The 14,160-nt window shown below is 43.7% G+C and overlaps 1 protein-coding gene across 2 annotated transcripts in view; it reads left to right on the top strand.

Annotated features, from left to right (window-relative positions):
• Positions 1-10,694, top strand: part of LOC119459726 (boophilin-H2) — a 143,567-nt gene extending 132,873 nt beyond the window's left edge. The window contains exons 1-4 of one of the 2 annotated variants that reach the window (XM_049671187.1): positions 4,344-4,477; positions 6,352-6,540; positions 8,491-8,553; positions 10,181-10,673. In XM_049671187.1, coding sequence (XP_049527144.1) covers positions 4,396-4,477; positions 6,352-6,540; positions 8,491-8,553; positions 10,181-10,392 — 546 coding nt within the window. In that variant the 5' untranslated portion in view covers positions 4,344-4,395 and the 3' untranslated portion in view covers positions 10,393-10,673. Of the gene's footprint in view, positions 1-4,343; positions 4,478-6,351; positions 6,541-8,490; positions 8,554-10,180 lie in introns of those variants that run through there. The other variant, XM_049671188.1, reaches the window with a different exon arrangement.
• Positions 10,695-14,160: the final 3,466 nt, after the last annotated feature.

The following is a 14,160-nucleotide window of genomic DNA, read 5'->3' as shown; positions in this document are numbered from 1 at the left end:
CTAGTGCTGCTGCCGGGCACCTACCGGTCGAATACGTGCTCCCGGCCGGGTGCTCGGTTATTATGGGAGCTCAACGCTTGGTAATGGGTGTTTGTCCCCAACCCGAAGGCGTCCTTACGTGAATAGGTGCATTTGGGCCGCCACATTGTAAATAGTCGCCATGAAGCGGCTCAAACCCTGATTTTTCGTGCTCACGAGGGTTCGACAGGAATTTAGGGCGTAGGCTGCTCTCCCAAGAGTATCATCTCTGAAGAAAGCCAAACAGCAGGCCGTGGTACACTTGTGCCCATTTGACATAGTGGCTGCCCAGCTGTGATGGGAATCAAACCATCGAATTGAACCGACACTGCTAACAATGGAGCGGCAACAACTCTGCCTAGAAATCACACAGAACCTGCTATATACAATGCAAACAGTAGCCCCAACTTTCTGAAGACCGTGATCACAGCCGATGAGTCATGGGCGTATGGACAGGACCCAGAAACCAAGATGCCGTCGTCACATTGGAAACATCCGACATTCCCGAGGCCAAAAAAGTAAGGCAGGTCGGCAACCAATGTCAATGCCATGTTGAACGTATTCTTCGAGTCCCGTGGCCTGCTGTATCATGAGTGCGTACCCCAAAGCGAAACCATCACAAAGAAATACAACAGGAGGTCCTTTGACTCCTTCATGCTGCTGTCCAGCGTAAACGACGGGATCTGTTGGCAACAAAAACTTGGAAACTCCATAATGATAACGCACCCACACGTTCTGCGCATCTGTTTCACACTTTCTTCGCCAAACACAATATTCCTGTGGCTCTTCAGGCTCCCTGATCCTTCCACATGACCCCGCATGACTTTTGGCTACTTCATAAGCTGAAAATGTCACTGAAAGGAACCCGATTTAAGACAAGAGACGACATCATGCGGAATGCGATGGCCCGGCTGATCACCATTCCTGTATTACAATTCACCTTTCTAGAAGTATTTCCAAGAATGCCGGGAGTGCTGGGAGAAGTGTGTGCATTATCAAGGAGTCTACTTTGAAGGGGATTAGGATTTTTACCTCCTAATAAAAAAACGTATTTCTGCTGACGAACGGTTGTAGGGGATGTGAGGCCTGTCACGCAGTGCACATTCAAAATCTTTTTTCTCACCATCCGTAGTTTGCTTTATGTACAAAGTGAAATAAAGACTTTGATTAAATTCAGCTATCCATGCTTCTAATGCTGACACAATAGTACTCACTGTAACATGGCTGCACCCACTAATATATGACCGTGAACTATTCTTGGAAATATTCGCGCATTTTTTTTTCGTTGTGACCGGGCCACGTGGAAAGGCCGCGGTGTTCTTAAAGGAATATATGACACATTTCTGTCTCAGTGGATTAAAGTTTGTATTGAACTTGAGACTGTTTGTGTCCTTGTTGAAGGTAAAAAACTAAATTTAATTAGGAACTATATGTAATTAAGAAATAACTTCGAGGAGCCGCGGACCCCGAGTTGCGGGAGCGCGATGTTGAGGTCAAACGTCAGCGAAGAGCCGCCGTCCCTGAGTTTAGGGCAAACGAAGCGGAACCATTGCGACAGCGTCGTCTATCCAGAAGCTTCGCTTACGCCCATTTTCTCGACAGGGGAAGGGCTCTGAATTTTTTCATCCCTACGTCGTGGTCAGTACGATATTTTTTTTAGGTCAAAGCATTTGCTTGCACCAAAATTCGCTCTCCTTCGCTCCATAGACATTAGGGTAAGCGATTACAATAGCTATGTAGCGCTTCGGTTCTACTTTAGTTTGTTTGCGCGGTTAAATTACGTAGCAAATACATCCCACAGAGGTGCGCGATAGTGCAAAGGGAAACGAGATTCAGTCGGGCTCCTAGACTAGTTGTTTTTGCGCAGCTCAGATTGAGAAAATGCAGGTTTCGTACTTGTGAGAGTTCAGTAGAGGGAAGTAAGACAACTGGTACTCATACTGATGGCTGTAGAACATTAGAATGACGTCAGTCGCCTTGATATCTGCTGTACAGACTGGAAGTTTTGAAATTTCAATGTTCCGCCGTTATATAAGCAGACGATGTTAATCACCACGACAAGCCAACTAGGAAATGACATTTACACTGAGTCTGTTCTCTAAACTATCCTTGTGCAAATCAACGAATTCATGACAGCGAACTCCATCACCGCGCATCGAAATCAATCCCTTGAAACTGAGCATGTCTACAGGTGCTTTCGTATTTTATTTTAGGAGTGTTACAAAAACCAGTAGTTCCAGAATAACTGCGTCATTGTCTTGTGACGCACTGTTACAAAGACCACACAAGGAGCCTTAACACAGGGAGCCGCCGTTATCCGCGCGCTGAGAGAATCCGCAGTGTTGTGTTCATCCGGTCCGATGTTTCCTATCGTTCTTTAACAATAAATGTAGTCAAGGGGGTCTATACAGCATTCTTCAGTTGTTAAAAGAGTGATGACACAAAAATTTTCTATCTTGTTTTTTTTTCAGTTGTAATAAGTAGATATAATGACCCAGTAAGCACGGCGCGAAACCTCATTTGCTTCAGAGCCCGACATAGAATTATTTGGAGTCTACAAGTAGTACGAATTATTCGTCGAGGGCGCTTTATGAATGAAGCATATTCCGGAACAGGACACAAGGCGGCGTAAAAGGCGGCACAGCGTCAGGATTGGGGCTACGCAGTCTTGGCGGAAGATGGTCGGAGAACTCTAAGCTCGGCGCGCCTCGATAGGAAGCGAGCAAATGTGGCTGCTCTTTAACGGGTCCATTCTAAGCGTCCAGTAGCGCGCACGAACTGGGACCACTTCTGCCGCTTTACGATGCCGACGGTAGCGAAGAAGGATGCCCGGCGAGCTGGAGATCTATGGAAAACGGTATAGGCCTAGCTTGCTGGCCATTTGATTCGGGGTCGACGGCTCTTGCGACTCGTCCACAGCTCATCTTAAAGGGCATATATTCTTCAACACAATCAACGTCTGCACAATTATGTCGCTCATAAGGCAGAGTACAATTAGTTTTGAATTAGTTTTGTCGACGCCGTTGGTAGCGTGAGAAAACACGTTAGCAAGGTGAGCCGCTTCGTAGAGACGATTGCGGCGGCGCAACGCTGACCGCTTGCGAGCCAAAATCACGCCAATGACTTACGATATCGCACAACGTTTTATAACATGCACACTTTGGAGGTCACGTTACTCGAACAGTTATCTTGTGTCAGAAACAGATTAAGCAGATTTGTGTGCCGCCGTCAGCGGCGAAAAAGACCAGCGTCTCCACCAGGGAGAAAAAAAAAAAAAGCACGGGGACGATTGGAGCGGCGAGAAACTTGCTCGCCGGCCACGCCCCGACGGCGGCGCAAACTCGTCACGTAGCGTTTTGTCGGTTGTTTACAATCCCGGCTTGATGTCAATGGTGCAAGGTGCTGCGCTTTGCGGTTGGCTGCGCGCACGTACTTTAACATTGATTTTAAATATGTTCTAACCTATATTCGCCGCTGATATTTTGTAGACGATGTGTGTGTGTGTGTGTGTGTGTGTGTGTGTGTGTGTGTGTGTGTGTGTGTGTGTGTGTGTGTGTGTGTGTGTCCACCTTAATCGATCTCACAAGTTATCTTGACTTCCAGTTTTTGTGTCAGTACTCCTTTAAGCACGTGGGTCCACATCTTGTTCCCTGTTCGAGCAGTAAAGTGCCGGTTACTCTTTACAAAGACGGGATCCTGAAAATGTAGCGGGATATTGACTAGCAGGTGAGGCCCGCAGATCTCCAACATTTGCCGGGATCATTGTTTTGAGGATCCATGAATGCGGGTAAATTACTGATTCCTGCAGCAGGTTTCTTCAGAACACCGAACTGTTAACTTAGAACGAATCAAAATATCTGAAAAAGGACCACAAAATATGCGTTGTCCCCCGGAATTATTGCATGATGTGCATTGGAACCCATTACTCGCACTATTTTAATTGACTTTTAAATTTTAGGTGCGAAATGCTGTCCTGTAGTGCCTTATTTCGGCCGTATTATGTGTATCATCCTAAGCTTGTATCGGTATTTGGTGTGCAATGTCGCAGCAGAATACCATCAATTATTTTTCACAATTCGCGATTGATACGGTCTCTGTTTTCTGGAGCTAGGCTGGTGCAATAACGAACGGAAGTTGATAAACGCCCCACTTGTAGGGCGACAGTTGGCGTCGTGGTTTTCTTATTGCTTTTTGTAGTGCTCTTTGTATCAGGGATATTGCCGTGAGAGTGGAAAGGTTAACATAGTTTCTGATGATCTAACGCGTATATTGTATAGAAAGGTCGCTTTGTCTGCATTGCTCAAGTATAGATATTTCTCGCCGGAAACGTTGCGTGTGCACCATTGTTCCAGAACATATAAATACACGATACTTTTGATGGACTTGTCATCGTTCTTCTCGAGAGACCTCATCAAGATGAAGCTCTACATCATCCTGGCTCTCATCGGCACCGCATTTGGTGAGTAGCAGCTCTAGAATCTCTCATTTATTTAATTTCATTTGCTGATACCAAGGCCCTTCCCGGGCCCATACGTGAGTGATTAAGAAAATCAGTACGTGAAAAGTGCTAGAAAACTAACTGGCCAGCAAACCCGTCAGCAGTTTTGAACACAGGACACACACAACGCTGTGTTGCTCACCCAACTAGGATGCTTACCATGGCTTCAGAGGGAGCCATCAACGATGATTGTATCTACCCCTAATTTTATTCTTTCAGGGCAGTTTGCGAGGTTCAATTCAAATAAACATATTCTGTCGGAATCACTAACGTGAAATTCCTTTTACTTTTATCATAGATGATGGGTGGTTCAAGACCGAGTGGTAATTGCTTTGCGATGCAAAGAGTTATCTGGGAGCCGCTGTTTCGTTGCGTTTTCTAGAACAGCAGTTTACCGTAATAAATTCTTATGATGTAAAGACTAATCGACCACAATACCTATTTATAGGTATTCTTAAAAAACGCAGCTCAAAGCATATTAAAATACAGATTTCAATACAAAAAGTCACAGGCCTGCGCGGCACACGAAGCACGGTCACAGCGTAAGCTGGTGGAGCGGCTCAAAAGTAGCTCCGATTTCGGCACCACGCACAACAGGGTCTTCGTGGCAGTCTCTTCGCCTCGTTTTGACGAGAACAATGTGAACAGTCCGCCCGGCGTCGACGGCGAGCTGCGGCTTGTAATGCTCTCTGTACAGCATTCTACTGAATCCGATTAAGCCTTACAACTGCAACTTACATGTCGGGCATGCTTCGTTTGAGGCACCTTAACTAGATGGCGCCACCATACTGGCGGAGGCTCGGGCAGCTCTGGATAGCGTTGATTGAGCGCCTCGTCGGAGTCGTCTGCGCCTGCGAAACGCTGCGTTTGCAGGCGCCCCACCTATATGGCGCCACCACACTGGCGAAGACTCGGGTGATCTGCGCCTGGGCGCCTGGCAACGGAGCGTTTATAGGGCATTTTTCCGCTGCGCGATAGTAAACGCATGCGTGGCTCAGTGGTGGAGGCGAAGACCATCGCGAACCCAAACGGCTATTCGAATGAGCCAATAACAGCTTACGCTGTAACAGATACGCGAGATGACTAAAAAGTGTAATGTTTCAAAGATTTCCTTATATACTAAATAAAATGTCAGTGGAACTTTAAACTATATACCTGGGTTTACATTCATTGCCGACATTACGACTTACCATCATGAAACTCTAAAAAGAATGAATCAACAATTCTTCTCCCTAAATGCTTTGCCCATTCTTTGGAAATTTTGACTATGCAGTATACTACTGCCATCAATACAATTAAATCAATGTTCTGCACTTTTTATGAAAGTTAGCAGAGTTCCCTCCTGGAAATGAAGTCTCAAAAAGTCGCAAATCCTGAAACATCTGCCTGTGTCTAATTTTAAATCACCGTCTAGATTTACCTATTTATTCACAAACCCAACTTGGACTGAGTCTTGGCTATGTATATTCAGGCAACTGCACTCCATTTTACTTATTAAACCTTAGGTTATTATTGGCAATTAGTGTTAAATTGCACGCCTCATCTTCCCGGCTTCAAACAAGGGAAGAAGGCAGTAAAATGCCACATAAAGTTATAGTCTGCCATGGTTAGTCGAATGATAAGCCCGAAAGAAACCCAGCTTAAGAAAGCAGCTCTATTTCATTCCAAGAATTAGACTAAAGAGAAATAATTTGTCATGTTATCACTACAATATACGACATATTTTTAAGGCGACGAGGGAAGCACGAGCCTTTTTTTTACCGAAAATACTTTGAGAGGATGCCCACCCTCCCTGAATTGTCCTAACATTTCTATGAATTCTGTCTGTCCGTAAGCGGCAAGAAACTTCGACAAGGAGTGTCGCCAGGCTCCGAACAGCGGATTCTGCAGAGCTATGCAGCCGATGTGGTGGTTCAACGTCAAGAGCGGAAGGTGCGAGCAGTTTTTCTACGGTGGCTGTGGCGGTAACGAGAACAAGTACGAGACCAAAGAACAGTGCGAAGAAAACTGTTTGGCTGAAAAGCGTGAGTACCTACATTACTTACGTCTCGAGTCGTAGGTATTGTAAAAACAAGCTTAGACGAAGTCCTATAGCACTACGGAAGGCCGCGTGCATACGCACGCACGCACACACACACACACACACACACACACACACACACACACACACACACACACACACACACACACACACACACACACATATATATATATATATATATATATATATATGTGTGTGTGTGTGTGTGTGTGTGTGTGTGTGTGTGTGTGTGTGTGCATATATGCCATGTAGCCTATATGTATGTACGCCCAAATCTAAGCACATTGAGACATATTTAGACAACAACCATAATAAAAGAAAAAGAAATCAAAAGTGGGGAAGCTTCGGGTTGTTATGCTTTAGTTTATTTCAGCCTGCGTAATTTGCGATAAATTCCCATTCGTAACAAAGAAATTGCCATTTGTGCAACCAGGACTCTCAAGCTACGCAGGACACATGCGACGCTCATGTGCCCGACGATTCACGACGACAACGGCTAACTCTCTCTCTAGCAAGTGCTGAACCTAAGGCCTAGGCAAAAACTGTTAGCCGACGCATAGCGAGGCTGTATCGGTCTGTGCGGAGGAACCGGTATACACATAAGACACCATCTGGTACGCCACCATAACGCAGGAATCTGACCAATAAAGCCTGTTACGCTACATCAACGCATCACCGCTACAGAGATGACGCCACTGATTTGCAATCGGAAGAAAGAATCACGAGGGGCTGTATAAATAGGAATCACCTAAAGTCAACCCAATGCGCCCTCATATCGATCGTTTGTTTAGATGCCCGGGATTTATATTACTGCGGTTGTTAATCTCATATATATATATATATATATATATATATATATATATATATGTACTGGTGGCGCTGGCTAACACTGCCAGGGTTAGTTGTACTAGTAAAACATATATAGCCCAGAAAGTTGATGGGAACACTTCGCCGCGGTAGCTCAATTTTTGAGAGCATCGCACGCGTAATGCAAGGACGTGGGACCGTTCCCACCTGCAACAAGTTGTTTTTTGATGCATTTTTCTTTCCATTAATTTATCAAAGTAATGTACTTAAGTACATTACTGGCACTTACGAAGTAATTACTTCGTAAGTGCCAGTAATTTCCCCTATGTTGTCTAGCTTCTTATGATATGACTATATATATATATATATATATATATGTGTGTGTGTGTGTGTGTGTGTGTGTGCGTACGCTGTCGGCTCACACAGGTGGCAACATAAAGAATGCGCATTAGTTGCACGACAAACCACAAGTTCAATTAAGCTTTTTCCTCAAAAGTTCCCCCGTAACATGTCAGTGGCACTGTACAGGTCAAATATTGCTGTTGCAAAATTGAAGACGAGCAGCAATGACGTCACATGTGCGTGACGTCACATTCGAAATATATTAAACTACAAGAAGAATGTATAAGGATCTCCAGAGATGTGCTGTGCTTTTGATTTCTGCTAAGCAGATGCATTCATGGCTTCGCAGGTTCAGTTTTGTAATAAAATGATGCGCCCTTAGGTTGTATGTAATGTATGTAACTTTTTCTTTATCCATCTGGCCACTGTAATTTCGAATACACAATTTAAACCTCTTCTGGAAAGCCGTCGGAATCGCGCAATCTGTTACACCCAATTTTGGAAAACTAGGTTTCAACTATAAAACATGCAGTATTGACATACCAGTGGTGTGTATAAAATCTGATGAAACTGAGGTATATGCAATCGCGCTGCATCCTTGTTTGTTGCAACATTACTACTTATTCAACTTCACCTTTTCGGATGTCGCGAACGCTAAAATATATAGACAAGAGAACTAGAAAACCGCCCACACATAAAGCTGCCGGTTAGTGCAGATGTTCTCAATATTTCGCAGATATTTTTCGTAACCACCAAAGAAGACTATTTGCATTTACATTTTCAGCGCTCCTGAGACCATACCCACGTGTTGAGCCGTTGCTGGGAATGACGGAAGATTTTGCTTCTGGTAAGCCTTTATATCTGCTTGCGTAGCTGTGAGTGTTTACCTCTGCTGGCTAGAATATGTTAAGTATGACAATACAATCCATGATTTAATCTACCTTCGGTAGGGTGTCTCAATTCTTGCAGTGTTGTATCTTCGGGCAAGTATTAGCTGTGTTTATCACCGTGGCATTGACAAGGCTAATGCGAGGCGAAACCGCCAGCCTCTTTAGATCTCCGCCTACTACGAATAAAGCCAGAGGATAGAGATTTATATGGAGCTCACCTGGATCAACAAAGGTCGAAAATAAAGAGAGTCACTGCTATATGCAAATCTAGGTTAAAGTTTAATACTCAAATAGAAATAACAAGCAAGAGCGTCTTCCTTTAGTCGTAGAAATATTACGAAATTCAAAATGTTTCCGAGAGTTCTGGAAAGCATAATAAAGCTACATTAGAAAATGTATTCCCTAATGCATGGTGAGTAAATGTTGAACCGCAACTTCATAATATTGCTCAAGATCCCCAAAAATGTTTGTCCCTTGCGACTAAACATGTGGGCTATATTGGGGCACACGCATTAATAAGCACTGCTCTACACCAACAGATATTGTAAATAAAATTAGGAAATGATTAACGGTAATGTTTGTTTCGATGAAATTATCACAGCACAAGAAAAAGCGTTGCAACACAAAGTAGGACAAATGTCTAGGAAGCACTGATTCCTTATTGATTCGATGTCAAGTATATGTTTCAACTACATGCCTACAAAACAGTTTCCGTGCATCTGTAAAACGGTTCTTTCGCGGCACCTTTTTGTCGCTATGTGGTCTGAAGACACAATCCGTACAAAATGGGGAGAGAATGTACGCAGCGAATTCACTTGTTTTCATTTCAAAGGGTCCTACACTGTTTTTGCTAAAGTTCTTGAGTCCTCTGTAAATAATTTAGCTTGAGACCCCCGCATGAGAAGGTTATCAAAAGAATCATGTAAAGCAGATATTGCGGTTGGAAACTTTTGTTTATTCTTTAACTAGCTCAGATTGCTTTTATTTGACTGAAGCTGCGGTAGCTAGAGGAGTTAGTACGTATTGCTTGTGCTTGTATAGGTGTATACTTCCGATAGAAAAGAGCGGCAGTTTGCACAACGACTTGTATATATGCGTAACTGTATGGCTGCATCATTGCGGCTGTTTGATTTAGGTATTGATCTATCGAAAAACAGTATCGGTCCTTGGCAGCACAAGCACACGAGTAGATTGCACAAAATCAAATGTGGTTGGCTCATTTAGAGGGAAAATATTTTGTAAATGTGGTCAAATGTGCATCCAAACAAAACAGATGAAATAAATAAATAAATAAACGGTAAAAGGAAGCGAAAGCCGCGCTAAGGGTGTGACTTCGAAATAACCAGCTCTGTGGCGTATATAAAAACCGCATCTGCGTTATTGCTTGCTAAGTGCTGTAGGTCAGTCCCGCAGCGAGCGTTTGTTGTCGAGTTTCGATAAGAGCATTGCGCGAGGAGGTTTCAGATCAGCCTCTCAAGGAATTAGTCAGATCTCTCAATCGTAAGCGCGAAAGTGCCGCTCCTATAAGAACATGCGTTGTCGAATGGGAGTAATCTGTTGCTGGTTTCTATTTTTTCCCCGTAGCGTCCGTCGCATCAGTTTGCCACAAGCCACCGCACACGGGACCTTGCAAAGCTTCCATGCCGCGTTTCTACTACGACGCCAACACCAAATCCTGCCGCCCGTTTGTGTACAGTGGCTGCCAGAGCAACGGCAACAACTTTGAGTCTCACCGCGACTGCATGTTTTTCTGCGCATCCCCAATGCCCGTACGGCCCCAGCCCCGCACGCCATAAACAATGCGCTCTCTCTGTTTTAATGCCGACAGAGGCTGCGCACTTGGAAGACTATGCCGGCTAAGAAGCGTTGCCCGAGCAACCGAAAAGCATAAGACGACGAATAATGAAAGGTGATGCTGATAAAGATCATAATTATGGAACTCTGCAAAATAATAATAATAAAAAATGCAACTGCTGCTAATCAAGTTCTTATTAACTTACACGCAGATGAGTCACGTCTTTTACAATGCTCTTTGAAAAATAAATCACTTTTTATAAATTTGGCCCACACATTTTTTTGCAGCAAAAAGTACACCTACAAGTAGGTAGTCTGCCACTAAGCCTTCAAGAAAAAAGTCAGCTGAGAGTGAAACGCTGACAGCTGATGGCTGTTTTCGAGTGTAATCATAGGTAACGCCGCAGGATTCGCCGAGTCGGTCGAAGTGTTATGACCTTAACATGAATAATTTATGCAACTTTAAGTGACTTTCACAAGGTTCTGTGGAGGCTGCCACGATCGCTCACCGTCCCTTCCAAATTTCCTTGCATCCTCGTTAATTATAAGACACTCTATAAGACACTGACTTACATTTCATTACATACATACATTAGATCTATGTTTGTTTGTGATTAGGTCTAATCAGTAGGTGGATTGATTCACCTTGACATCTCTTCTACCATGGGTGTGGCCTAGGATTATTCGTGAATTTATTACGGAACCGAGCCTTCTTGTATTCCCACAGCCGCACACCATGAAATGTTCCGTTCTTTCAATTGCGGCGGCCTGCACAATCACGGCCTGCGCAGTCACGGCTTTTGGATTGGTCAGACACACTTCAGACATCTCAGCGTTGTATACATTGGCGTGTGTTAATCATTGTTGTTAAACTTTCACTTGCTGCCTTTATTTGTCTGGCCATGTAACCTCTCCGAAAATTGTCTCTCCAGTATACACATACACCAGGACTACAGGTAAAAGGAGAGGGCGGCCCCAAAACGTAAACGATGTCAATCTGTAAAGTTAAGACGGCAAATGACGCTGCCAGGGAAACCTTCATTTATAGCAAACGTGCCGCCAACCGCCTTGTGATATTTAAAGTCAGTTTTGTGCGGAATGTGTTGGGTATGTGCGTAAATCTTAAAATGTGGCGCCAATTTCCCAGAGTTATCGAGTGTTTGCTGCTGTACGCAGGGAGATGATGCAGGTGTGAGGCCTGGCCGCAATGCGTGCAGTACAATGCGTGAGAATGCGAGAACACTCGCAAGAGCACTGAATGGTATCTGGCGGTTATAATTGGTCTAAGGTCCTCAACCAAAATGTTCCTCAAACTGTAGTGTATTTTCTGTGAGTCATAAGAACATGACAATGAAGGATGTGCTTCTGCACAAAAACGTTGTCAAGGCTCCAAATAAGCTTCGCCGTGCCAGCGTGAACGAGCATTCGTGTCAACAGGCAAGCCAAGGATTTCCTATGGTGTGGGGCGTAAAGTAATTGTAATGACGGTTTCACACGTACAATGCCAGACCACAAAAGTAATTTCCAGCGCAAAACAGAAGGCGAAGAATTGTCTCAAGGATTATAAAATGAACGGCAATTGCCTTCCACATTAATTTGTGGAATGCCACAATTAGGGTAAAAAGTATCGATAAGGTTGTACAATCAATAAAATGCTTGAGGTGTATTCAATCCCGGTTGCAAGGAATTTGAACAGCTGCCTTTATACTACTCTGGCGTTCTCGCATTTCCTTCTCGTACAAATAAACAAGTTTTTTATGTGTTTTTCGTAGTTATCACAAAGATGCACAGTGTTCCGTACGAATTCATCGAGGCATGACTTGATATATCGGGATACTGCTTGAAATGGCGTATATAAAGGCTTGAGAGCGATATTGGCAAAATGGATAGGAATGTACCTTTGTGCAGTGGTTTCAGGCAGAAAGACATGATTGATCTTCGTGAGGCAGGTTGATACTATTTGACGTGTCCGTCTCAGCGTATCTCTGGGCTATTAACAACTCTGGTAATAGTTGCTACGCTATAACTAATTGTCCTATCTATAACGTAGTACCTGCATCTTGTTCCACGTAGGATGAAATAAACGCTTCATGTACATTACGAAACACTTGCGGTTGTGGGTATTTTTGAGGACAAAACTTCAGCATATTACTAAGAAAATCTGAGGTTCCTTTATAGTTAACCCATGTGCGCAGTATTTATAGTACAGTATGAGAACATTTGCTAGAAATACCATATTTTTGAACCCATAGGCAAACTTGAAATAGAGCAGGATTGGGCCGTTTGCTTTCTCCTTGGTAATTAGAAGAGCGCACTGAGTATGACGGAGAGTTTGAAAATACTAAATTGGGACAACTTGGAAGACCACGAAATAAATCTTACTTTTTTTGCGGAAGGTACATTAACTCAATATCTTCCATCTATATAAAGTTGTATTTTAAGCCGGCTATTTATTATTCCAAAAAGTCTACCATGAGCTTAAAATATGGGAGATTCTTTAGGGGTTACTTCTTTGCCTTTTATGTTGTAACACGAAAGTGTTTCATGCCGGGGTTCGCGATGAACTTCCCTTACGAATGTGAAGTTCGGCGCCAACGAGTAAAATGTGTTTTGTTGGCAGCATAGAGTTTCATACAATAATTACTAGAGGAAACACTGGTACTAGTGTGATCTACAAGCGCGTTGGTTCAGCCTGCATGGTAACTAGGGAAAGTAGACGGATTCGGCTACGCTTCGTTCTTCTGGCCTCGAACGGCTTCGTGACTATGAAAACTCGCTATTTTCAACTAAGTACTGCGTATAAATTACTTAAGTAAAGAATAATAAAAGTGTCCGAGGGCCGGATTCGCGTCCCAACTCAACTGGCTGCTCAAGACAGTGCGGAGTCGGAACAAAATGTTTGTACCTTCGCCGAAGCGACTCGGCAGCTGGAAGCCACTCGCCAAAAGGACGCCGTGCGCCAAGAAAACATGCAACACGGTCATGGGCCCGCAAATCGCGCACCTTTCCCTGCAGCGGAACGCGAGTTCACGAAGCAAACATGCAACAGCTTCTCTGAAGGCACGCTTCACCTTCGTGTTCTACCGATTGCTATGAAAGAGGGATCAACCATATTGTTTTTATTTACACGCTCAATAAGACATTCGAATATTCTGTCACTAGACATTGTTATGATACCCTTCATTAGGATTCCTTCCACAGATTATAAAAGCACCTTGGGGATGCTTTCTTGCATGGAATAAACCCTTGAGGGCGAAGCAAAATACCAAATTAATAAATGTGACAGTACCTAACAGCATTGATGTTTCTGCCAATTGATACAAAGCGGCAAGTCTTGCTAAAACAAACGTAATGACTGGATGGAGCACCATTATAAGTTTTGAACTACGGGCTATCGAACAGAAGGAAGCTCATTCATTAAAAAATGTAGGACTAGGTAATCTAGCACAACACTTAATGTGTTTTGAATACCTCATATCGATATTTTCTTTCACGGGCGTGCGAACAATCTTGCTCTTCAAGAAGAGCTTGGATGAATACAAATCGCAATCGTTCTCAAGTACTATGGTGTTCTGTTTCGATAGCGTTGTGTGACATTGGATTTATGGCAATTAAACAATACCCGCTCACCACATAAATAGATCAATTTTGAAATCGTTGCATTGAAAAGGAGTGACACAGCACAGACTAACGGTGAAGCATCAGAACATGCGGTGACATATATAGGCCGTGGCATGTAGCACGCTACTCAAGATGGGACCAAATGATCA

Source organism: Dermacentor silvarum, chromosome 7 (assembly GCF_013339745.2).
Source record: "Dermacentor silvarum isolate Dsil-2018 chromosome 7, BIME_Dsil_1.4, whole genome shotgun sequence".
Classification (NCBI taxonomy): domain Eukaryota; kingdom Metazoa; phylum Arthropoda; class Arachnida; order Ixodida; family Ixodidae; genus Dermacentor; species Dermacentor silvarum.
This window is presented reverse-complemented; position numbering and strand designations above follow the sequence as displayed.